This window comes from Rhinichthys klamathensis, unplaced genomic scaffold, assembly GCF_029890125.1.
Source record: "Rhinichthys klamathensis goyatoka isolate OS25496 unplaced genomic scaffold, OSU_Roscu_1.1 h1tg000170l_1, whole genome shotgun sequence".
Lineage (NCBI taxonomy): Eukaryota > Metazoa > Chordata > Actinopteri > Cypriniformes > Leuciscidae > Rhinichthys > Rhinichthys klamathensis.
The window spans coordinates 2,964,438-2,989,936 of record NW_026606701.1 but is presented as its reverse complement, the minus strand read 5'-3'; the positions used below and the strand labels follow the sequence as shown (position 1 = coordinate 2,989,936).

The following is a 25,499-nucleotide window of genomic DNA, read 5'->3' as shown; positions in this document are numbered from 1 at the left end:
TCTCTTACGAGAGTACTCTCGTGTTGCGTAAGGTAGCTTACGCTAAGAGAACCCAATGTAAAGCGCCGTGCGTGCTAAGGTCGTCCACACATGGCCCCAAGGGCATGTGCCCAGGGTACACATGATAGTTGGTAATGCCTAGGCCAATGAGGAGTGGGCCTAAGAATATAACATAGCCATATGTATGTTTCAATGGAATGGGTGCTTAGCACAGTATAAAAGTCAGGATGGACGAAGTCAGCCTGAGCTGCATGACAGAGTAATAATACAGCCTGTCAGTCAGGTAGTTTTTTAGACTGAAAACAGCTTAGCCTGTAGGGCAGGAACTTCCAGGTTGTAAAACCTTATAAATGTAGACGGAGAGGCCCAGCCTGCCACCATACAAATATCCTGGAGTGAAACCCCACTGGACCAGGCCCATGAAGAGGCCATGCCTCTAGTGGAATGGGCTCTAACACCTAAAGGGCACCGAAGGCCTTTAGACTTGTAAGTCAGAGCGATAGCGTCGACTATCCATCTGGAAAGGCTCTGTTTCGAGGTGACTAGTCCTTTAGTGCGGCCGCCGAACGAAACAAAGAGCTGTTCTGACTGCCTGAAAGCAGCCGAACGTTCGACGTATATTCTTAGTGCCCTGACTGGGCAAAGAAGATTTACTTCGTTCTCACTATCAGATCCTGACTCTGAACGGAGTGGAGAGCACTTTGGGGACGTAGCCGTGTCTTGGTTTGAGAATGACTTTAGAGTCGTTGGGCCCAAACTCAATGCACGTAGCGCTCACAGAGAGCACGTGCGAGAGCCATGAGAAAAGCGGTTTTGAGCGAGAGACACCGCAGATCCAGACTGCAGTGGTTCGAAGGGGTCGCCCTTCATAGCGTCTAGGACCGTGGAAAGGTCCCAGACCGGAACCAGAGGGGGTCGAGGAGGGTTTAGCCTCCTAGCCCCTCTGAGGAAGCGGACGATGAGATCGTTCCTTCCCAATGGCTGGCCATGCAAGGGTTTTGTAAACGCTACTATGGCTGCAACATACACTTTGAGCGTGGAGGGGGACCTGCCCTCGTCCAGAAGCTCCTGTAGGAAGGAGAGAATCTCCGTAACGCCACAGCGCTGCAGTTGCCTTTGGCTTGCTCAGTTGGGGATATTCAAATTAAATGACCCATCATACCACTGATCAGCTCTACCAAACTTGGATGTCTTTTCCAGTAATAAACAAACACTGTTAAGTTGTTTTGATTGATACTGTGAAGCAGCTTTGATACAATCTGTATTGTGAAAAGCGCTATATAAATATATTTGACTTGACTTGACTACATGCATGCTATGGTTTTTTCGCACATGCTTATGTGTAGGGGTGGGCACTGGGAAGTGGGCACAAGTCCTACATTCATAACACCTTCGGCGTGAGCCGGACAAACAGACATAATGCTCTTTTTGAGATTTATCTGGGTAGCCGTGAAAACGGCTTTTGGGTACAGGCGAGCGGGTCACATGGCAGGCTCGTTGGCTGTGAAATACACTTCTCCAGCCGCCTCTGTTGAGGGAGCTGAGAGAGCGATGTGCATTGTCTTTGATGGCGGACCGGCCGCGGCGGGACTCAACCATCTTCGTCTTCTCTGGGTGGTCAGGAAGACTTAGAGGGCTCAGGCTTCAGCGCGACCTTGGGCCTGGGACCCCGGGGGGGAGGCGGCCCGTGGCGACTGGAACAGCGCGAGCGCTGCCGAGAGTCCCCAGGGCGACGACGCTGTGAAGCTGGCGGCGGAGGTGGTGGTGGCGCTGAGTTCCGGTTAGGCAGCTGCTGTTTCGAACTGGAGCGTCTCGGAATAAAATGCCGCATGGCTTGCAACATTTTCTGAACTTCAGAGAAACGCTCAGTGAAGCCTTTCACCACCGGGCCGAAGAGACCGGATGGAGACACGGGCGCGTCAAGGAAGGTGGCTCTGTCGGACTCCTTCATTTCGGACAGTGTTAACCATAAGTGTCTCTCGGTGACGGTGAGAGACGCCAAGTTCCTCCCGATGGCCTGTGCAGCGGATTTGGTGGCTCGCAGAGCTAAGTCCGTGGCGCTTCTGAGATCTGTAAAGTTCTCAGGGTTTGGGCCCGCCTCGTCCATAACACGGAGAAGGTTGGCCTTGTAAATTTGAAGCACCGCCATCGAGTGAAGCGCTGAGGAGGCCTGACCAGCGGCGGTATAGGCGCGACCGATGAGAGCCGAAGTAGTCCTGCAGGCTTTCGACGGTAGAGATGGCTTGGACAGCCATCCAGTGGAGGGCGGGCATAAGTGTGTGGCCACGGCTTCCTCAACCGGAGGAATGGAGAGGTAGCCTTTGTCTTTCGCGCTGTCAACAACGGAGAGTGTCGAAGAGACCGTTGACCGCAGCCTGGCAGAAAATGGTGCCTTCCAACTCTTAGACAACTCCTCGTGGAGTTCTGGCAGGTAGGGAGCGGGCCTCGTGTGAGGTGTCGAGCGTCGCCCGGGCAGGAAACAGCCGTTAAGCCTGCTGGGCGCGGGTTCCTCGGGCGGCGACCAAACGAGGCGGAGCAGTTCGGCGACCAATTACTTCGTAATGAGGGGGAGCAGTTCGGCGTCGAAGCTGACCCGCACGCCGCTCGACTCCTGCAGGGAAGGGGCGGGGTCCGGTTCGGGGCCCGACCATCCTTCACTCTCTGAGGCGACGAGAGAACAGGCGTCCTCAGCCGTGTTGTCCCCTTCAGACTCGAGATGCACGGTGGGAGCGGTGGGGTGCTGGTCGGCCGTGATCAAGGCGGGGGAAACGGAGAGCGATGCACACGGGGAACTCGCCGGCATGCGGTCGCTCACTGGAATATCCTCCTGGGTTCTCTGCGATTGGTGCTTCTTACGGCGCGGCCCAGACGAGAGAGAAGCGGAAAGTGGCTAATCGAGCCCGAAGGGTCGAGACAGCCATGATGTCGCATTCCGGGCAGCCGCACTTGGAAAGCGCGAGGTCCGCGTGGCTAAGTCCCAGGCAGGAAACGCACAAGATGTGGTGGTCCCTGTCGCTGAGAGGGGCTCGACAAGAGCCGGATTTAGAAAAACGAGGCATTATAACGCCTCGGCTCTTTTAGGAGAATAGAGTGAAAAAGGATATAGGCGCCGGATATAGGCGCAGACTTCTCCAGAGACCAGCGATGTGCAGTGAACACTTTGCTGAAGAGATGAAAAATCAAAAAACACCCTATCTGGACTCTCAGTACAGTCCCTCGATAGGTTGCAGCAGTTGCTGCAGAGCAACCAATAGGCGCGCGAGCTGCCTTGCCTAGGTCTGCTCTGTGCAGCAATGCGTTTTAAATTAATGCAAAATAAAGGATAATTTTTTGGCTTCAGTATTCTCGAGAAATGGATTTTCCCGTAGCGTAAGCTAGCTTACGCAACACGAGAGTACTCTCGTAAGACAACTTAGGTTTATATTCCAAAGCATTCATGAATTACAACTATTTAAGTTAAGATCGGTGATGAAAAAAAAAATCATAAAAAATGACAAAAATATGTTGTTTAAGGATTTGCTATATTTTAAATGTTTTTTCTTGGTAGGAAATGTATTGAGCAAATTAAAAGAACAAGAATAAATGCCTTTTAAAATGGCATAAACAGATTCCTTTCAAATAGCCAACATATAATCAAATTAATTATTCAGAGGAAACTGACAGGTAAGCATCTCATGCACTTGACCAGATTACCTGAACAGTAAGTGTGTAGTTCTCCTTTGTGTGCAACAGTGTTGTAAACGTAAAATGAATACATGACAAAATGTAGTCTTGACACATGTGTAAATACAAATCATGTTGTTAATAATTGTTAAAACTGGTATTTTTCTGGGGTTTTCTTTTTTTGGGAGAGCCAACATTATACAAGAATCTAGTCTAATCAGTAAGAATATGTTCAGATCACATTTATCTGAGAACCACAGTCCTGTCACCATGCCACAGCAAGGAAGACTTTGAGAGCCACATTGGTGTTTTCTTTTTTTCAGTCTAAATTGACTTCCCCCACTTTGCTGACTTTGTTCTTCTTGGCAGCTGCCATCAAGCACAGCAACTGCAGAGATATCCCAGGAGGAGTGCAGCAGGGTGCGTCTCTGTACCCTCCAAAAGTGGTGTGTTTATGAAGAAGAACCTGGCATTTGAAATGCTTATAACACTTTTAATTCGCCAGCTATAAGATAGACATAAAATAAGAATAGAATGATGGCTGAGACTTTATGGGGCCGATAGCAGATTTCTTCATACAAGATGCTTCAAACATCTGTTTGTTGCAAGCAATTCGAGCCATGTGCAAACGGCCTCCAGAAAGCCATCTAAGAGTTTAAATTCAAATGGTTAACAACTAGAAAGTGAACATAATTTTTTAATTAATTTCTATATGCATCATGGTGTAAAATCCCAATTTTAATGCACAGCTAAAGTGGTACCCTTTATATGACGATTCATTATACCATTTATGTTTGTGTAGTATACGCAATATGTTGAATAATATATAGCATATAATGCCAAAAGAAAATCAGTCAATATCTATTCACATGCATTCAGAGTTTGCCTTTAGGGGGCAATGTCAATCTTTTCTATATTTTGAACTGCCTTGTTTACTCCACATTGCCTGTCGGTTTTTATCCATTTACTTCCAAAAAAAGTGTACTTGACTTGTTTTGGATGCCGAGTAAATACACAACAGGTTTCCATTTCCATTTTTTTTTATTTGACATACTGACCTGCTACAATATTGCATAGAATATGACTGCAAAAGAAAATGCTTTATTATTTACAGACCTCATATAAAATCTGTGGTCAAAACAGATAGCAACAGATCAAAAGACAGTTTCTGGGGGAAGAATAAATTGTAGGGATTAAAGTCATTGTTTTATATAAATAAATAAAAATACCTATCCATGTATTCATTCAAAGTTATATAGGCTCACTACATTGTGTCATTTGCAAGTAGGCAAAACAGCGCTTTATATTCATTTTTTTCATATTGCACTTAGGACAAAGTGACATTTTGAGGTTTCTGATATTACAATTTCATTAGGATATATATATATTTTTTTTCTTTTTTAACTTCGCTTAAGAAATAAACTGCCGAATTAACAAGATGAGGTGATGTTTAAAGCTTGCTATTTTGTGCATAACAACCAAGCAAATTTGAGAAGGACCATGAAAATACAAACTCTTGCTGCTTTTTGTATTCTCTGTGCAATCGGTACATCAAACGTACCGTACATTATTTGAGTAAGCCGTTCACAAGTTTACAACACAGTGTGAACTCCTTTTCACAGCTGCTCTGTGCATTACTGCAATACATGCTGAGACTAAACCATAATGAACATTAGTTTAAAACCAGAGGCTCCTGGGGCTGATTATTGTAAAACAAATGTCCTTCAACAGACTGAAATTCAAGCAGCAGGACAAATTACATTTAAATGAGGCCAACAACTGAAAGCTCTCCTCGATTAACTTAACCACTTTCGCATAAAAAGTTAAAAGCTGCCTAAACTGCCTGGTCCAAAGGGAACTGAACACACAGTAGAGATTAGAGAACATCCCATCATTGTTCACATTGTTCAGTTCAGAGTCAGCACAGATTGAAACCTTTACAAATATCTTAATGATAAACATCTCTTCATAATTCTGTATCATCTATGTACATGATAATTATTACTAAGAAGAGGAGGTGAAGTACAAATCACGCTTCAAAAAACAAATAAACCCTCCTAAAGACCGAAGTCTACTGATGATATTTCACTCTTAAATAAAAGCAATATATTATCTCATGATCTTCAGTCAACAAAAAAAATCAAAACACAAGAAAATGTATAAATACAAATTATATATATATATACAAACAACACAAATTAAAAGAGAAAGAAACAGGTTGCTGATATAACACCAATGGTCACCATAATCTGGTCACATCTAACACAAGCATGTTTTCTAAAATCTGTGTGTAAACTTTGTGAGTGTCGGGTTTTCTCTGCGGTGGCGGTGGTGCATGTGTCTTGTGAGGGGGAAGGCAGGGTGGGGCGTCTGCGAGCCACATTGAACTCTATAATTAGTTTATTATTATTATTATATGAATATCTCATTGTATTTTTGCTGGAATGCCTAAATTTAATCCAAATTAAGACTAAGTCAGTAATGATCAGAGAGCCATCCATAGACAAGGGAATACATTCCAACCAAATTGAACCGTTTCTTGTTATTCTATTCCACATTAAGAACAAAGCTCCTCCCTTGAATCAAAACGATTGGTCGGGAAGAGAACGGAGCCCCTCTGGGTCTCGCTGGGGGTGGGGCTTGTTTTGAGCACACCAATGAGAGTGAACACATACCAGCTGTTGTCAAACTCTCAATGTAGCATTTACCACTAGCACGGCTCTTCACGTGACAGAAGCTGTTTGCTTTAACTCCCCCCTCCCCCCTTAAACTCGCTCTGTAGTTCTTCCCCTCCCCCTTGTCTCTGCCCTGTCTTAATGCAGACCGGAGCTTGTGGCTCTTTGCATTCGATTGCACCAACTTGTAGTTCAGTGGATGTAAATGCAGCACAAATATGAACTGCCTTTGCTCTGGTCTACCATCTTGTGTTGTAGCAGTAATAACTTAAAAGTTGTGGATGAGATGGCTCAAACAGGCCTAAAACTTGTGATGAGAGGAATAAAGTAAGCAGGTGAGACATCAGTTCGGATTAATCTGTTTCTCGTGAGTAAGCTTGGACATTCAGAAACGGTCTTCGAGACCACAGCACAAGATGCATCCACGATCAGCTTTTTGCAGTGTAGATCACAATGAAAGACAGTATGGAGATGTGGAGCCATATTCAGGTAATGGCTTCTTTAGAGGACAGAGGGTCGTGCTAAATGCTCAAAAAAGCGGCAAACAACCCATGTAGGGAAGTTCATGGGGTAGAGCTAAAATCTCAGGCAAGTCTATGTGCGGTTCCACAGTGTGCAGTTCATCGTCGGCAGTCTTCATTCTCCATTATAGGCACTATGTTCATACGAGGGATTCGACGGTGGCTGTGTCTGACAATCATGTACGTGAAAAGTAGAAATAGCATTAAATTCCAAGTGATTAGAAAATATATCTCACTTTTTACACAAGCAACAGCTCGTTCTGAAACCAAAAGTCAGAAACGTTTCGGAAAAAAGTTGAATAGAAAGATGAGACAAAAGCATTTCTTCTACAGCTTTAGCTTTGGACTGAATCCTACCATTTGAGGAGAGGCTTTCCTGTGAACACAGAGCCATATATAAAACAATCAGCAGTTTTTTAAAGTTATTTGAAGAGAAACCATTCAAATACAGTTGTAACAATGACAGTCTTTGTATAGAGAAAGAGCTCTTGGTATCTTGAGAGGTAGTGTGAGTGCTGCATGTGCATGACATGATCTGATAATTGTAATTACTGACAGTAAATGTAATGTTTCAGAATAGAGTGGAAATCACAAAAAAAGAAAAAAAAAAGTGTTCAGCTCATCAACAGCTACGGAGCATCCATTATGATCCACTTTTCTTCCATCTCCTCCTCTTAAAGTAGCTATTCAATATAAATAAGTGTCAATGGTAATACTTCGTATTTGTTTCCAAAGTCCCTGCATATTCATATCTTAGTTTGCTTAAATATGAAGGATGGCAGCACAAGCTCGGCCATCTGAAAAGTCTTAAAAATGTGCATTTATCCTACAGTGAGTGTGTGTCAGGCAGTTTCCTTTTATTATATATAAATATAGCAGTCCTTTGTATAAAAATAGATAAAATATTTGTTTGTTTAAAAAAAGAAAACGCATTGTATTATTCATTTTCCATAGAAAACATCGGGATGGGTGAATGAGGACACTGTGGTGCGAGCTGTGGTTCAGGAGCGCACCAGGATCTCCATGATGTGGTCCAGGTCGTTGAGGTCTGAGAGACAAAGCTGCAGGCTGCTGTTGGAGGTGCAGCTGGAAAGGCTCTTGAGGCCATCATCCACCCCACCGCTTCTCTGCGCAGGACACGGCAGAACGGAGATGTCAGAGGAGTCGTACATTGACGTGTCGATGTCCTCAAATATGTCATCTAGTGCCAAGTCTGTCAAGTAGCTGGTGGAATTTGTAATCTCAAATGAGCCAAAGAGTGAATCCAACGACCTTGTGTCGTCCTCACCAGCGAAGGATGGCAAAAGAGTCTCGTTTTCGGCACCGCCCAACTGGACCTCATCATCATCAGCCGTCGTGAGGGGAAATGAAGGGGACAGTGCTCCAGTTAGGGGTTGAGGACAGTCTAAGGGCACGGGAGGCAGGTCAGGGAAGTGCCGTGGGGTCGAGGCATGAGGGAGTGAGGGGCCGAGCAGGGCTTGTGGCAAACAGGTTTCCCCCTCCTGTCTCATCTCCTGCTGAATCTGGCGGAGGGTGTTGGCCAGCAGGACCGAGCGGTGTAGGCTGGGTTCAGCTCGCCGCTGGCAGCTTTGTAGCTTGTCCAGACACAAGTCCAGCACCAGCTGCCTCTGCTGAGGATATGGCAAGTCCTGGGAAGGGTCCTCACATGTGCTCAGCTTACGTTTCACCCCCCTGCCCAACATGTACCTACAGACAAGAACAAAGGAAAGTTAGGAAAAACTGGACAGGAATACTTAGTTAGCTGACCTACCTTGCAGTGAAATCAAACAATGCATAAAGGAGCATGATAATTACTTGTACTTCAAGCTTTACTAACAATATAGTTTGCAAGAACACATCAGAGGGATGTTATGTAGCAACAGCAACTCTAATGTTTATTCGCAAGTGAGACGCATTGCACAAGCCTCTCTACAGACTACTGATCTATAGATCAGTCTGGTCACAGAACAAATTAAATCCCATAGGTGGGTCAATGACACATAAAAGTGTCCACAATAAATAGAACAAAAATAATCTCAAAACAACTGGCCAAAGTTTTTTGTTTTTTAGGTAGTGGCATGTTTAATTTTTGACAGGAATGAATGAAAGTGGGGCTGTGAGAAATTAAAGTACAGCTTGTTCAATGGATTGCACCGTTGTTTATAGGGGTGTCACGATTCTCCAAATCCTCGATTCGATTAAATTTCCGATTCTAAGGTCACGGTTCGATTCGATTCTCGATTTTTACATTTATTTTTTTTAAAGCCGAAACCGGCCAATCAGGATGCTCTCTGTCTTACATGCGCTTCACGAGGCACACACGCAAGGTCTCTCGCTCTCTCCCTCTCTGCCGTGCGCGCGCTATACGGTTTGGAGCACAGTTTTTTCTGTCTCGCATGTGCTGAATGGCTGTAGCTAAGTTAGAGGAGGTTGACCATTTTTTTGCCGCTTGGCACGCCGACCGGACGTGACATGGGGGCGTGGCAGCATCGACGATTCCTTTTTTTAATTCGAAGTTCAAGATTGTGAATTAATTTCGGTCGATTTCGATTTAAAATCGAAATCGAGACACCCTTAGTTGTTAAACAACATGCCATTTTCCAGCTGACAAAACTTCTTTATAAAAACTAGGGCTGCCCCCCCAATAGTCGACTAAACGTTAATCGATGAGAAGAGGCTTAGCTGACCAAATTTTTATTAGTCGGTTATAGGGGTGACCCCGAATAGTCGAAGATTCGATGCTTCGATAGGAGGAGCCTGATTCGACTACCAATCTCACGGTCGAATCTTCGCAGATGTGTTATTAAACGAGGATTATGTCATTTTGGCTATATGAGTGTGCTCAATGTCTGATTTCACATAGAACTACTGGTTTTCTGTCAATATGTTAATATACAGCCTATTATGATAATGCTGTCGATAAAAATGTGCAAAGAAAGAAGCTTTTAATAAATATTTTAACGTGCGCGCAGGGTGAATAAATCCAAACACCCCGTGACAGATTTAAGTTTCACTTTCGATCCGTGACCGACAGAGGAGCGTCTTGTCGGCAGGGATTTAAATCTTTAAAAATGTCTGGGATAAGACAATCTAAAGATGCACACCATCAGAAAGGATATTCTCCAAGGCTGGATTCAGCATCAGGAAAGCACTTCTGCCGGCCAACGTTAACAGGCTGGTTTTCCTCGGGACGTTCTAAAACGCTTAACGTGAAAAAAGCTTTTAAAACGCTTAAATGGCACTTTTACGTGCTTAATGTATGTACACAGTAGGCTACACACCTTAAGAAACCATTCTATGTGCAGATAAGCAGATGAACCCAGAATATGAACGCAACGCGTTTCTCCTATTGAAAGTCACGTAAAGCTTTTTCTTTAACGGTTTTCTATGGGAGGAAAATGCTTAACGTAGCCTAAGTTATAATAAAACGCGTTGCGTTCATATTCTGGGCTCATCTGCTTTTCTGTAGGCTATATAGTATGCTTTATTAATATAAGGTGTGTACAGAATTTGATCTTTTAATATAACAGTTTTAGGACAAAGCCGTTAAGCGTTTTTCACGTTAAGCGTTTTAGAATGTATTTTATCCGCGCACACAATTTGAAAAGACTCAAACGGACACAGGCCGAGTGAAAGACTGGATTTAGTTTTTTCGATCAGGTATGAATAAGTGATTTCAAAACATTTCAGCCGGTTCTAATTTGATTTTTGGATACTGTGAACACGTTTAGCTAAAAAGACTGCCGCTCCAGTTTAGCGTTTATTGTTGTTTCTGCAGTTAAAAAGACAAAGTTGACCATCCTGGCCATACTTTCGTTATTTTAATAATTTCTTTATTTTTATTTTATTAATTGATCACTCAGGGTGATCTAATTTAACTATTTGTGACTTGTGTTTTGAATTTTGTTCCCCTGCACTTTAGGCATTTTGCACACATTTGTTCTGCTTCTTGTGATTTGATTCTGACTTATTTCGTTTTGTATTTTTATTTATTATAAAAGTATATTATGTTCTTAATTGTTGATTATTTTTCAGTGCATCGATGTTGCGCTGTAGGCCTACATAGAGCATGCTCGTACAGGCAATTCAGCCGATTTAATTTGATTTGCATGTGAAATGCAAATCCTATCTGCAGTGTGGCCTTTCTGCAGTTATTTATGTTATTTCTTAGTTTTATTGATCCAAAATGTTTTTATACATTTTCTTCTTTATCTTTGTGTGATGTTCTGTACATCGCGGCTTTAAAATGTTAAAGCCCCGCCCCCGCCCACACATGATTCGACTATTAGTCGACTATAGGCAGGACCTGACGAATCTGATTCGACTATGAAAATCCTTAGTCGGGGACACCCCTAGTCGGTTATTCACAGAAAAAAACAAAACAAGAGTCCGACGGACAGATCATTAACACGGCTTGTCAATGTGGTAATTATGTCGGTCAGGAAATCCAACCGTTCGCCTTTCATCCGTCGACATCAAACATGGCTTCTCATTTGAAACAAGTACCGTAATTCCTCAAATAAAGACCGGGGCCTTTATTTACCTGAACTGCAGATGGTAGCCGGCTTTTATTTGAAGCAGGCTTTTATTAGAGGCAGGCCTTTATTTCTAATTCGCGATCCCCGCCCGCCCGCCAGCCAAGTTTCCATGGTGACGCGTCATGCTTGGCACGTGTTCACCACAGCCAAAATAGCGCTGTATGACAGATGTAGCGCTTTTATTTCTAAATATTAACAAACTTGCTTACCATGTCATCAACTATCTTCTATTCTGACTCTCAAATCCGTGTAAGTGAGTTTGTTTTGTCGTTTAAAACCCTTTATAAATTATCTTGATCTGTAACGTGAGATGGGCACCGCAGTTCAGAGATTCCTGTCTGTTGGATTTGTTACGTTACAGCGCGTGAATTCTTCAGTTTCTCCCGAAATACATGAAAGTAAGTGGCCGGTGAACTGGGAGAAGAATAGAGTAAACTTTATAGTTACTTACACTGTGTATCTGATATGAATAAAACACGTCACCAAATATATTTGAATGGATTGTTATTGCTGCTTCCATAGACACCATTGTGTATTTTACAAACTATAAATGTATTGTTTTGCTATAAATCATATCTATTTAAATGTCTGAAACCTAAAATAAACATGTGGTTAAAAACACTGAATAGTTGTGATATGACAACCGCTGAGCGAGTCCGTCTTTGAGTGTACACTAATTTTTCCCCGGCCTTAATTTGAGACCAGCCTTTATTTGTCCGCGTTGACCACGCCCCCGGCCACTATCAGAGGCCCGGCGTTTATTTGAATACCGGTCTTTATTTGAGGAATTACGGTAGTTGCTAAATTTTAGCCACTTTACATAGACGCTTGCTAGCTCTAACATTAGGCTAAATCTAAGATAAATGTGCGCTATTATTAGGCGGATAGCCAAGTGCTAGTGTGTGGAGTGTGAATGCTAAATTAGTACAGAGCTTACTTAATGACATGTTTAATGTAACATGCATTTCTCTCTATAGACGCATTCACTATACTGTGGAGATGACGAGCCAGCAATGTTCTTTGCCGCCGACATTGACTCAGAAAACACTAGTTTATTAATAAATTAAAAAGTTCAGATACCTTAGCCCTAATAACTTTCAGTAGATAAAATCTCCATAAAACATTTTGAAGTCTTGAAAATTGTAATTTCTGTAACTACATGTGATCTAGGACCTTTATAAGAATGCTTAAATGTTCTACTGTTTCCTGCGCAGTCCATTGCGCAGTTTTCTCCAGTTATTAACTTTGCATGATAATAAACCAACTGTGAATGTAACAACACCATGACAGTCATCAGTTCAAACAGACTATTGCTGAACTCTGTTCTTGACGAACTCTTTTGCCTTGAAATTTGACTTATCTGAAACTCGACTGATAAAGCTTTAACCCGACACAGCTCCTCATCCCAGAGTGGGGCTTCCAGAGAGGTGGATGCATTAGCTGAAGCTCCTCTGGTCTGCGACTGCAGTACACTTGAGAATAAGATCATGCTTCATTAGCGCTCCCTTCACACAGCGGAGGAGGATACGCAGCACAGGAGCGCAATGCTTCCTGCTGCAGCTCTCTAAAGCCTTCTATCCTGCAAACGATACTTACAAGCAAAGACCTCCAAGTCTAATACATTCTTAAAAACCAACGTCCCAAAAAGGGTGTTTCACAGCGATGCCATAGAAGAGCCATTTTTGTGCTATTGAAGAACATTTCAGTGAATAATTCTTAAAAGAAGAGTTTTTTTTCTCTCTCCAAGTGTCAGAAATATTGTAATAATCTAAAAGCAGATATTTGCCCCAATTTTTCAGTTCATTTAAAATATGCAATTTCACACTCAAAGCCACAATTTTTGTTTGAGCCAAACATTCATGCACAAAGAAGAGCGAAATGTGGCTTGTGGGCACACGATTTGAATTCCCACCATAACTGCTCTGTCAGATAGCTGCCTCGGATCTAATGAGCTGAAGTTTGAGTGGAAAGGGCTGTAAATGTGAGAGACTGTCTATCCACCTCTGCGCTCTCTGTTGTGTAGGCGCCCCCCTCTCTACATCCATCACTCTGAACGAAGGCAGACATCCCCCGCAGGTCTGGTCACTGACTGCTCTTCTCTCTACTGCAGGGTGCACAGGAAGCTGCAAGAGCCAAGAAGAGCCTCTCGTGTTCAGAAGTGAGATGGATGCAATGCATTATACTGCGAAGTCTCCATCCCATCATGTAGAAAAATATGCAGTCTGAAGTCTTAGTTTAGATAATAGATACAGCGGCGTGAACGATAGCAGTCGTGAACCTTAAATGAGGCATGAAGGGAAAGACAAGGAAGAATAAAAAGTCATTAATTAAAAGAACAACTTACACCATTTGTTATTAAAACAAGTTTGATTAAACACTTTCAAAGCTCAGAAACAGCCCGAGCATGTGTGGCGCATGCATGGACTGCAGCGTTCAAATGTGTCAGGCTGGGGCTAGCAGTTATATAACCACCCATGCTAGCAGAGCACTCTGGGCTAAATTCCTGCTCAGCCCTATAGGTGCCTTTCACAAAGTAGTCACAAGGCTTCAAAAGGGACATTTTGTATTCCTGCAGATTTCACAGCTGAATTCCGGCAGGAGCACACACGTCTCTGTCAGCAACAGAAAGCTAGAAATGAAATGTGAGCGAGCAAACCACCTCTACGCAAAAACAATATAACCAATTAGAATAAAAATTTGCTTTAGAGAGCTTCTTTAAAAAAGGCAACTGAACAACTTGGAATTTGACCTCGTTGCTATAAAGTCTTGCAGCTTTAAAGCAGCAAGACATGATTTAAATTAGGCCCCTCTGGTTAGACGGGCCTCTGTGGTCCGCTTGCCATGGCAACAGCGGTGGATGAGAGACTGGCGCTTGAGTGGCACACAGAGTCTGCAGCTCAAAGACAATAAGCACAACTACATAGACAACCATCAAAGTGGGTGAACACAATAGGATCCATAGAAGCAGCATTGCAGCAAAATATGTTGGGTTGCATCAGTTCAGGTCTGCACTATACATGATGGTACTTCAGCCTTTATTACTTTTTATTTTATTAATTTTTTTACACCTAGTGGTGAATCAGAAGTGAGGCCCACCATGGAAGTCCCACCAAGACTACACAATACAATGAAACAGAGATACTGAATTTTTTATATGCCTAATAACCAAAATGCTTTACTAATTTTTTATATTTCTGCAGTTTGACAATAATAACCATGATCATTATTTGTTAATAATAAATAACACTCAATATTATTACCTTTATTATTGTTTATTAATGAATTATTATTGAATAAAACTTTAATATTAACAACGATTATGTTGTCCTTAATGTATTGATGAAATGTTACTGTGTGAAGCGTAGTCTCAATAACAGACTTTACTTTCTTGTATAATGATGGCGAGTAAAAAAAAGAAGAAAACATTCAGTGTTTTATAGACCATCAAGTTAGTATTCATACTGATTGTGAAACGCGCAAAAGAGGCTGAACATCTGAGAAGTGCACTGTACTTTATACTGCTACTTTCACTTACAGCAGCAAACCAAAGCATAAAGAGATACAAAGAGATACAACAGTTTCACTTAAGGTAGAGAGATAAGGACTTCATTTCCATCACTGTGTGGTTAGTACCTAAAATAAATAAATAAATAAATGAACGAACTAACTGAAGACCACAAAGTGACAGACACAGCACTGAAACAATCTTTAGTCACATTCTGAGCTCAAGATAAAGAGGTTCTTTAACTCGTATACTGGTTTGCATTATGATACTTTCTGTACAAGAGCAAATCAAACTGATGTGGTTGTCATTTTTTTACAATCTTTTTCTCTTTAAGTTTCCCTCCCTTGGGCCACCCACTGCCCCATTAGATGCAGTCACGATAAAGAGGAGAGCAGGAAAGTCTTCAAGAAAAAAAAAAGGAGCAAGTGCGTAAAAAAAAAAGAGAGGATGTACATAAGGCAAAGCGAGCAGGAGAGTCGAGAAAGGTTAGTCAGAGAGAAAGAGGGAGGAGAACGATGGATTGAATTGAGGACTGTAAGCAAGTGCACAGGGGGTTGACTGAGTAGGAGGGAGGAAGTAGGTGGCAAATGCCATTGACAAGCAGACTAAGTCTTGAATAATGAACCATTGGGTACACAGGCCGGATGTCTTAGTTTGGGCAGCTTTGTAACTGGGCGGCTCCAACAGACTGATAAAGTGACTCAGGGTGTTAGTCCCGCTGACAGACGCTCATATACAGCACGCTTGTCTTTATCAATGGTGTATCTTTTGAGTTAGTGGTGAAAATTCTAGAAAGAGATTCAGATGGATTTTAATAAACTCACTATGACATTCACTTTCCGAAAGATAGCTGAAACTGCACTTTACGTTTAAAACGCAGTATGAAACACATAATTACTCCTTAAAAATTAATGTAAAATTACACATTCATTCGAATAAGAATTTTGGTAAAACCAAAAACACTTGATTTCCATTCATGTATTTTTGACTTTCGCTTTTACTTCAGTTATACATGTTTACGAAAATGCATCTGAAAAATCGTATGTATATTTTATTCTTTAATAATAAGTTAGAAAAAAAAATTGGCCAGTCACATTTCGACTGAACGTTCGTCGGGTCCAAATATCAGTGAGGAAAAATCGATCCCGTTACGCAACCGAAACCACGTACGACTAACATGAGAAAGAAAGCGGGAGGTACAAAAGTTGTGTTTATATGTTCACAGCGATCTAGCATAAAACAATAATTTTGCTAGGACTCCTCCGGTTGTAAATAAACTAACGTTAGTGTGTAACGGAGTAGGCAACTACTCAAAGCTCAAGTATCATCATCAACATAAACTCGAGTTGTTACGTAAAGCGGGACAGTGCTGATCAGTGCTTATATATAAAATAATTTCCAAAAACAAAACGATACCTAAAAGATCGCCGACCACAATCAAAAGTCATTCAGAAAACAGTTTATGACTACAAGTCTTTACCTTGACGAGGAAAGGACACCACCATCTCCGCCGGGCTCAACTTCTTTCTTCACAACAGGGGACTCCACATCCAGTCGACACATAGATACAGTGGGAATACCGTTTTTTCTTTTCATGGACGCCTCGAACGCTTTGATATCCCTTTGACCCATACCATTATGTTTGGCTCAACCAGTTGCTTCGTTGTTTAGCGTTTATTACAACCAACTACTCTCGCAAGACGTGGGCGCGCACTGTTAGCCTCCGCGGCTAAGCTCACAGTGATGCGCAGGGAATTAGCCAGTTAGCTAGTTCGTACTTGGCAAAGTACGGTCTCTGTCTATATGGAACTACGAAATTATTTAACACGAGTTACTCGAGCGACCGCTACATTCTCTTTGATGATAAAAAATAAGACGCACGTTTGCTTAAATCGGTCGCTGAACTCCGCGTTGAGCTTCTGGTCCAAAGTATATGAACATTATTTTGCGCAAAACTACGCGACCGACCGCGCAGGCACGAGAGCCGAACTCTCGATATACTGTAGAATCAACGGGAAAATAACTCAGCTGATTGACGGTCGTCAGGTGGCATGGCTGTGATTGGTCGACCGCGACCTCAGACCCGCCTAGTAACTGCCCCTGATTGGTGGAACGCGTGTTCTGCCCCCACCTATCTAGTCTATCACATCAGTCCCTCATACATGCCCACAGACCGAAAACGTGACTGTTTGGAGCACTGGCTACCGGACTATGGTACATCTGCATTGTAAATGGCACGTTTGTGGCTTTCCATTTCCTTTTTGCTTTTTTTTTTGCCAAGCAAACCATATATATTTTAGGAAAACTATCTGAATACTATAGATGATGACAGCTATATTTTTTGTTGAATTTCTCTAAATGATGCATGGTAAAGCTGATTTATTTTAGTTGAATCTGAAACATTAGGTAACAAAATCTCACAACAAGGGGGTTGGACAATACAACAATTTCTGACATACAACCTAATAATATCCGCGAGGCGGAGGGGTTTAAACATTGACGTTCAGAGTCAAATCTGCTGACGTCACTTGCGTCAGAATTCACTCCGTACAGAATAAAACCATGACGTTGATTTTTAGGAATGGATTGGATGTAGTACTGTACGTTGTCTCTGGTAAAATTGTAAGTTTTGTGCATATAACATACACGTTTTTGTGTTTTCCTGACATTACTAACAATTAATAATCAAGTCAATTCTCCGCTACATGAAAACACTCAAACCAGTTTAGAAAAATAAATCGACACCAAAACCATGTAATCACTTACTTAATCTTGCCACTTTAAATGTCACACTTCTCACCCAACAAATGTTCTCTGTGCTCATCTACAGACATTGATGACTGATGACAGCTTAATAGTTACTAAATAGTTAATAAAAAACACACAGCATTGTTTTCATAAGATGTACCTTTTATTAAAAAACGTTAAAAAAGCTACAATGCTCATATAAAATGTGTATACTCTATACTAGTTTAAGATCATACAATAAAAAAAATCCTCTTAGAATTTAAGTGAGACACAATGTAGAAGAACACAATTATCAAAATGTAATAACCTATAATTTGCACAAACATAGTTTATGCAAAACTTTACTTTAGGCAAAACCAAATAATATATGTAACAACGGGAAAATGTTGGGTAAAATAAAACCATCTCTTGTTGACTGATTCTGAAGTATAAAAAAAGAATACTGTACTAAATGCATTTTAAACACTTCATACATAAAGTGTTATGACACTCAATGCATAGAACTAGACAAATGTCTTCTCATTATGAGGGGTCTAGAGGACTAATAGACAGACATACTTAAGCCATTCACCCATATTAAAACAGTCAACTTGCTTAAAATCAATACTTAAACCAATGATTGGTGCAAATCAACTTACAAAGCACTAATTCTGTGACCGATTTACTATGAGCAAAAGGCTTTGGTCAATCAGTCCCCTAGAGTTAAAAAGCCACCCTGAGTTTGACCACAGCCAATACTCACCATTTGCAGTAAATAAATTAAATAAATTAAGTCACAATATAGAATGGGTTGGCCCCATTATACTTAATTTGTTGATTAGACAAAATATAAGAACGTTGATGTCTAACAACAAACAAAACCTACGGCTGAGCTGATTGACAGCCAACTGCAAACAAACCTTGAGAAGAAAAAAAATACTTTGTGCAAACAAGCACATAAATGTAAAACATGCATCATTGTATGTATATTTGGTGCTTTTTTGCATACTGTTGTATTGAATTAAGTTCCTTCAGTTTATGGATTTTGATAAACAGAAAAGTTGAGTTGTTGCACATAAGAATCTAATCTCTTCGTTTAAAATCAATCTGCAGAACATGTACATAATGTACAGTAACATATTACAAGAAGAATCTATTGTAAAAAATATATATTTATGTACACATTTTAGACAATCTTTTGTCGTCTTATGAAAATATCCCAAGCTTTACAATGTTTGTATACATCTTGTTCTGCTCTCTGTAGTGTCATGAGTATAACAAATAAATAAAAAAAAACACCATGTCTGGACAGACAAATACAGAAAAAAATTATTAAAACATACAAAGGGTATGCAAATAATATGACTATGGTCAGCTCATAAAATCAAGGCCATCCTTCACAAGACATCAACTCTTTTCCCTGAAAGGACTCCAGACTTTACTTGCATTCCATAAGGAACAGAAAAGCCATTAACATTAAGACAAGCGTGTAAGTCTCTGAATAAGGTCTAACCTAAGAACCCACAATGATTTCCATGATGTGATCCAGTTCATTGAGATCAGAACGACAGTTCGGTGTTGACACTATGGAAGGGGAACCATGTGAAGGTCCCAAGCTGTCAAGGAGGTCATAAGGGCCCATCTTGGGTGCACTCTGCATGCCAGTCAGCATGGTGTCCAGATCATAGTAGGAGGTGTCTACATCGGAAAAAAGCTCCTCAAGAGCAGAGTCTGGACCCGGTGAACCGTTTTTTATTTCAAATGTCCCAAAAACTTGTCCAATGGTCTTTGGACCCTCAGTGGAAGCCTCATCCTCTGTGTCGATCTCCTCATCTTCTCCTGAACCAAGTCTAGAGTCTTCAAGGACCTCTTCATCCCTCTCTATGCCACTGAGCTCATTCTTCTCCCAGCACTGGCCCATACGCCCTGCCAGGTAGACATTAGAAACAGTATCTCTAACTGAAACGGAGCACAGTGTTTCATCAGCTACCACCTCCTCTTCACGGCAACCTTCGTAGCTGATGACAGAAAAGACCTTAGGTTCTGCATCCTGCTCCCGTGACCTGCAAAGGACCTCAGTGGCCACCAAACGCTCAGAGGGGCTCTGGCCTGCATTGCAGAATGCTTCAGTGACCATATGCCAGCTGCCATCATGGGTCATCTCCTCCTGAATCTGCCTGACCGTGTTGGCAATGAGAACCGAGCGGCAGAGGTTGGGCTCCACCAGCATGTGGCATAACTGCAGCTTAATGAGGGACATGTCCAGCAGCGACTGCCGCTGCAAGCTGTATGAGGATGCCACCCTGGCACCTACCAGGCCTTCTTCGGAAATCTCTTCACCACCATCGGAAAATTTACGCTTGGTGCCCTTGGAGAACATGTTTAGCCTACAGACAAAAGACAAAAAAAAAACAAAAAAAACAGGAGAGTGATGGTCAGTTCACATTCATCCACTCCTGTTTAGGGAATCAAGTCAATCCTGACAATATCAGAACTATAATATAAAACCAATAGAGGAGTTGTCAAAAAGTACCGACTTTGGTACCAAGTCGGTACTGAAATTTAAAAAATGTGACACTTTGAGCGCTGTTGAGCGGAATCGTAAACACCTGATTGCCCATTGTACTCACGCGCTCATCAGATATGTCTGTGATTGGCTACAATGATCAGCGCTTCAAAAACAAGTTGTAAATATACATCAATGACGCGAGCGCTTACACATTACAGACGGGAGCGTTTGAAATCAGGAGTCTATCAGCGGATCGGTTTCAAACGCTCCTGCTTTTTTTTTTTTTACTTTCAAACACTTCTGTGTGCTCTCAAGCGCTCCCGTGCCTTGATCATTGCAGCCAATCAGACATATCTGATGAGCGCGTGAACACAATGGCCAATCAGAGGCATTTACGATTCTGCTCAACAGCGCTCAAAGCGTCACAATTTTTTTATTTCAGTAGTACATACTTGGTAGTTGGTACCGAAGTCGATACTTTTTGACAAATTTAACCAATAGAAATGTCAATGACAAAGGATAAATTCAAGAAGCATCATTCTATGAAAATCCAGTTAAGTGAATTCAACCTAACAAAAAAAATACGAACAACAAATCCAAAGTGAAAATATTCTGTTAGAACACCTAAATAGTATAAAAATGTGCGGTGAGTATATATAAATAAATCATATATATCATCATATATATAAAATGGATAATTAACTAATGTATGATTGATTAATTACTTTGAATTAGAATAATAAATTCTATTCTAAATTAAATACCGTATCTTGGTGAGTAGAGCCTAATAAACTATGGATCAACTAAATACTTTAGTCTAATTGAAAACTAATTAAAATGCAACAAACTCCTACATTAAGAATATTTTTGAGGCCACAGATCACATCTTACATTCATGGTCAATCCACAGCCACCTTAAGTATGAAAAATGCATTTTGGAATGTAGATATTTGCTCATGATGAGGATCTTTTTTTTTTTTAAAGAAGAAAGTAATCTACACTAGATTTAGCTAACAAAATGTTGGAATTATGCTTCAAGCCTTTGAATATGAATAAAAATGGAGGTGAAAGTAGATACCCCAAACAGAAAGTCTAATGTGGAGAGCCACAGTACTGAGACGAGGAGTCCCTGTCTCCGTGGCCAGCCAACCAGGGTTACAGGAGCCTAAAAGTAACAAACATGCATCCAGTATAGGAAAAACACATGACACCAACCAGCATGACAAAGCACATTATCTGTCATCACACCAGCTCTTGACCGACTGAGTGTTTGTGAGCATGTGTGTATGTATGTAGGGAGGAGAAGGGAGGGGGCACAGGGAGCTCTGATCAGCTACTTTTGTCAAATACTGGTGGGTAGGTGAGAGGTGGGGAAGACATAAGACGAAAGCTAAACAATGGTAATGAGTTACATTTTACACATCAAACTCTATGCAAAACAAGCAAACCAACAAATTCATTGAGTGCAAGCACACACAAAAATCCACCACATAAATTGCAAAGTCATTTCATGTTAAGAGGGATGACTTAACATAATGGAGATGATTTGCTTGACAGTTACCAAGATCACACACAAGAACTTTAAACCCATAACCACATTGTTAACCAGATATATTAATGGCATGGTGGTTTGCCTACCTGAAGCATGGGTGACATCCCAGCACTGTTGAAAAAAAGACCAGAGTGCAAGCTGACACACATCCACTGCAACTAAAACTACAACCAACATTTCGTACACCAGCACTGTATTCTGTTTATGTAATAGAGAGTGCTGCAGGAATGAGTCCTAAAACCCAGAAACGAGTTAGCATTTTTTAACCTCTGATTCCATCATCCCAAAGTCAATAGGTTTTTGGATAAATACCTAAAAAATAAAGTCTGATAATAAAAAAAACTCAAGATATCTTCATTCATGTTTTATTCTATAACATTAAAATACATCAGTAATACCCCACTCCTGATTTTTAGGCTTTTATGTTTTGAAAAAGGCGGTTGCTAACAAGTGGGTCTACAGAGGCTATCAAGGATATTGAACATCATCACGTCAAACAGGAAAACTCATCTACCGCTTTTACAGCCTCATTGTATTTATACTCAACTATTCTATCTCAAACTTTCCAAATGTATCATTGTTTAAAGAATGATAGATTTGTCGGAAACCCAGTGATGGTGACTTTGAAGTCAAATAACCATGGTATAGTTCGTTTATAGTAACTTTAACTTTTTACTTCTGTCAATTGCATTTAGGCATCACAATTCATAAAAGTTGTTTTCATTTGTGATGATTATGACGAACAAAACTGGTGAGAAGAAGCATTCAATTTTGTTCATTACAAAGCTTATTTTTTTGCAATTATCCAAATGCCAATGTAAAAATCCTACATGTTTTTTTGTCAATGGTACAGGGTGATGCTAACTTCTGGGCTGGCCTATAACAATATGTTATCCCTGCTGCACTCTATATCTAGAAAGATTTTCAGGAGATCTTCATTTGCCCATAGGTATAAGAGTTAAGGTATTCTACAGAACTGACATTCTTATTCTACATTGCAAGTTGTGACACAAAATTAATAAAAAAAAATCCTTCCAGTAGCTGGAGTCTAAGCTACATCAAACTTACAGCGAAGGGGGCAATGGGTAATTCATCCACAGTGAACGTATCATACAGGCTCCACCCAGACAGACTCACTTCCCCTCCCCCACCGCACTGACGTGGTCAAAAGTGCGCTACTGGGTAAGTAACAAAATAAATAAAAAACCAGTGAAATAAACACCCAAACTCTTAATACTAAGATTCGATAAACAATAAACCACTAGATGTATATAAAAAGGAGGTTACTCACAGACTCCCTGACATGCGAGACGGGGAAACAAAGGTATAAACCTCTCTGCTGAGACGACAAAGATGGAAGCCATTTTGATTTTTCAAACGGGTCCGCTGGCTAGTCAACTTCGCCTCGTTTACGGCCAACCCAAACAGCATCTTCAACTTTTCCACACGTTTACCGTGTCGACAAAATGCACATGAGAGTGAAATATATACTTCGAAAACACACATGACATGTAAAGGCAAATAACAGGGGCGGCTAAACATGGACCGCACGGTCACTTCCGCAAACATGCCGCTTTTCGAAATCGACCGCGCATTTAACCATCGCGGATCGAGATCTTCTAAAGCGGCGCGACTACATAATATATATTTTATTTAAATCGCACATCCAAGTAGGCTAAGACTTACCTCTTGTTTTTTTGGTGGCGAGCGTCATAAGCGTTTCGAAGGCCTGGTTTAATACTAAAGCTGCAGCTCCTTCGGCCTCACCAGCACAGATTGCAGTGAGCATAGCATACGGCAAGCAGCAAGAAGCAGCCAGCTGCAGCAGTGAAAGGGCCGATGGGGGCGGACGCTTTTGCATCTTGATCGACAGCAGGCCATCGCAGGAACGGGGAGCCCCGAACAAAAGCGTCTGTGATTCTACCCATGGGCCCCAACTTCAACAATGCTCATCTTGTTTTTGAGGAATCTTAAAAATCAAATGAACATGCACGAATTTATGATTTCACAAAGTACACACTGAGTTATTTATTGGTCCCATTTCTCAGCCATTCCCAGTGCAGCCCAGAAATTACATTCAGAAAATCAATTAACATTTGAAAGATCCACTTTTTATTGAAAGTAAATTAAAGACAGTGCCAGAAATTAATTTTGTTATAATGTGTCTATTTGCACAATAGCTTAAATACGGTTTTCAGGGTTATTTTTTAAGATGTGAAGATTTATTCATTTTATGTAGGCTAATCTAATTCATATGCTTAAATTGAATCAATTAATTTAACATTTAAATAGTTTCGGTATCCTGGAGAATATACAAATATTTGAGAGGCCAAGAGATACAAACTGTAAAACTGAAAATAAAAGCAATATTCTGAGGAAAAACAAAAATATGCTTTAAGGGTTGCTATTCTAGCAAAGCAAGATTACTCGGGGGTTCCTCGGGGGCCCAGACCCTTACTATTTCTTATTTATATAAATTATTTGTCTAATGTTTCAAATATTCTTACTACAATAATGTTTGCCGATGACACAACCTTAGTTCTCTATCACTCAAATTTTAATTAATTGATTAAGAATGATGGTCTTATTACTTATGCTAATTGGTTTAAATTTGGTTTTAAATAGAAAAAAAATGTTACTGGTAAGAAATGATACCCTAAGGATTTATCAAAAATTACAATTGAGTCTATTGAGGTGCCTCAAGTGTCTACTACAAAATTACTGGGAGTTTTTGTTGATGAGAGCCTGAGTTGGAGGGAACAAGCTGACTATGTGAGCAGATAAATACATACATTTACTGGTATAGAAAGGAGGGCTAGGCATCTTGTCTTCTTACTATAGTTTAATTTATCCGTATCTCTCATAGGGCGAGCACTTTTCCTAGTACTCTTCAATGATATTACTATTTATGATATTAATGTTTCTCAAATATGTGTTTTCATTTATAAAATATATTCAAGTGAAGGTATCATTCCAGAGCATTTTCAGATGTATTTTAAAGTAAATTCAAAGGTTCACTGTCATTTAATTCATCAATCTTCAGATTTTCATCTTCCTAAATTTCTCACTAGAGGTCAATACTCAATAAGATTTAGGAGCATTCAATTGTGGAATGGTTTATCCCATCTAGCAAGAAAATGTTCTTCTTTAAAATGTTATAAAATATGTATAAATGCTCATTTTATTGCTGCATTGTAACTGTATTTTCTTGTTTTTCTTGTATTTTATATTTGTGCAAATAAACTAAAGCTAAAAAAACTAAAACTATATGTCACTGCGTCACTCACTGCCCTTTGTCAATTCGAATGATTCAAGCAAATAAAATAAAAGCAAATTCATTAGCCTATTATATATATATATATATATATATATATATATATATATAATATTTTATATAATAAAGTTTAAAATTAATTTTTTGCCACATATTTTCAATATATTGTACATTTACTTTTACAGTTCTGCTACTGTAAGGATGAAGTTAACTGTTTTTCAAATGATAGAAATTCTTGTCTCTGGTACTCCCTAAATTGTTTCAATTTCAATCAAAAGGCTAATCTGTGCCAATTTCTTGCCAATTGTTTGTGGTGAATTTGTGTTCCTCAGTGACTCTAAATACTGAGGGATAGTTCACTTAAAAATTAAAATTACAAATCAAATTCCCACCCTCATGTCTTTCCAAACCTGTAAGACTTTCATTCATCTTCGGAACACAAATTAAGTTCTTTTTGATGAAATCTGAGCGATTTCTGTCCCTCCATTGGCAACTACGCAACTACCACTTTGACGGTAGAAAAACTAATCCAAAT

The 25,499-nt window shown here is 40.6% G+C and overlaps 2 protein-coding genes across 13 annotated transcripts; both read right to left on the bottom strand.

Moving 5' to 3' along the window:
- Positions 1 to 5,881: 5,881 nt before the first annotated feature.
- si:dkey-177p2.6 (uncharacterized protein LOC568712 homolog) lies at positions 5,882 to 16,913 on the bottom strand. 2 transcript variants are annotated; one of them, XM_056259967.1, is made up of 3 exons: positions 16,383 to 16,521; positions 13,399 to 13,520; positions 5,882 to 8,566 (listed from the first exon to the last, which is right to left on the bottom strand). In XM_056259967.1, exons 2-3 carry the CDS (start codon positions 13,440 to 13,442, stop codon positions 7,861 to 7,863), a joined length of 750 nt encoding a protein of 249 aa, XP_056115942.1. In that variant the 5' UTR covers positions 13,443 to 13,520; positions 16,383 to 16,521; the 3' UTR covers positions 5,882 to 7,860. The 2 variants fall into 2 exon arrangements, with proteins under 2 accessions (XP_056115942.1, XP_056115941.1); XM_056259966.1 differs by lacking the exon at positions 13,399 to 13,520 and having other exon boundaries at positions 16,383 to 16,913.
- An 878-nt stretch (positions 16,914 to 17,791) lies between these two features.
- Positions 17,792 to 23,510, bottom strand: cdca4 (cell division cycle associated 4). Of its 11 annotated transcripts, none has more exons than XM_056259956.1 (4): positions 22,759 to 23,499; positions 21,777 to 21,801; positions 21,217 to 21,303; positions 17,792 to 20,016 (listed from the first exon to the last, which is right to left on the bottom strand). In XM_056259956.1, the coding sequence occupies exon 4, from the start codon at positions 20,007 to 20,009 to the stop codon at positions 19,143 to 19,145; it is 867 nt and encodes a 288-aa protein (XP_056115931.1). In that variant the 5' UTR covers positions 20,010 to 20,016; positions 21,217 to 21,303; positions 21,777 to 21,801; positions 22,759 to 23,499; the 3' UTR covers positions 17,792 to 19,142. The 11 variants fall into 11 exon arrangements, with proteins under 11 accessions (XP_056115931.1, XP_056115932.1, XP_056115935.1 ...); XM_056259957.1 differs by having other exon boundaries at positions 21,217 to 21,801; positions 22,759 to 22,868; positions 22,982 to 23,499; XM_056259960.1 differs by lacking the exon at positions 21,777 to 21,801 and having other exon boundaries at positions 22,759 to 22,868; positions 22,982 to 23,499.
- Positions 23,511 to 25,499: the final 1,989 nt, after the last annotated feature.

Excerpts from the sequence above, each read along its gene's own strand:
- si:dkey-177p2.6 (XM_056259966.1), bottom strand. The coding sequence starts at position 16,534 with ATGGGTCAAAGGGATATCAAAGCGTTCGAGGCGTCCATGAAAAGAAAA. Across the intron at positions 8,567-16,382 it reads GGTGTCCTTTCCTCGTCAAG|GTACATGTTGGGCAGGGGGG; the intron begins GTAAAGACTTGT and ends TCTTGTCTGTAG.
- cdca4 (XM_056259954.1), bottom strand. The coding sequence starts at position 22,802 with ATGATACGTTCACTGTGGATGAATTACCCATTGCCCCCTTCGCT. Across the intron at positions 20,017-22,758 it reads TACCCATTGCCCCCTTCGCT|GCTAAACATGTTCTCCAAGG; the intron begins GTAAGTTTGATG and ends TTTTGTCTGTAG.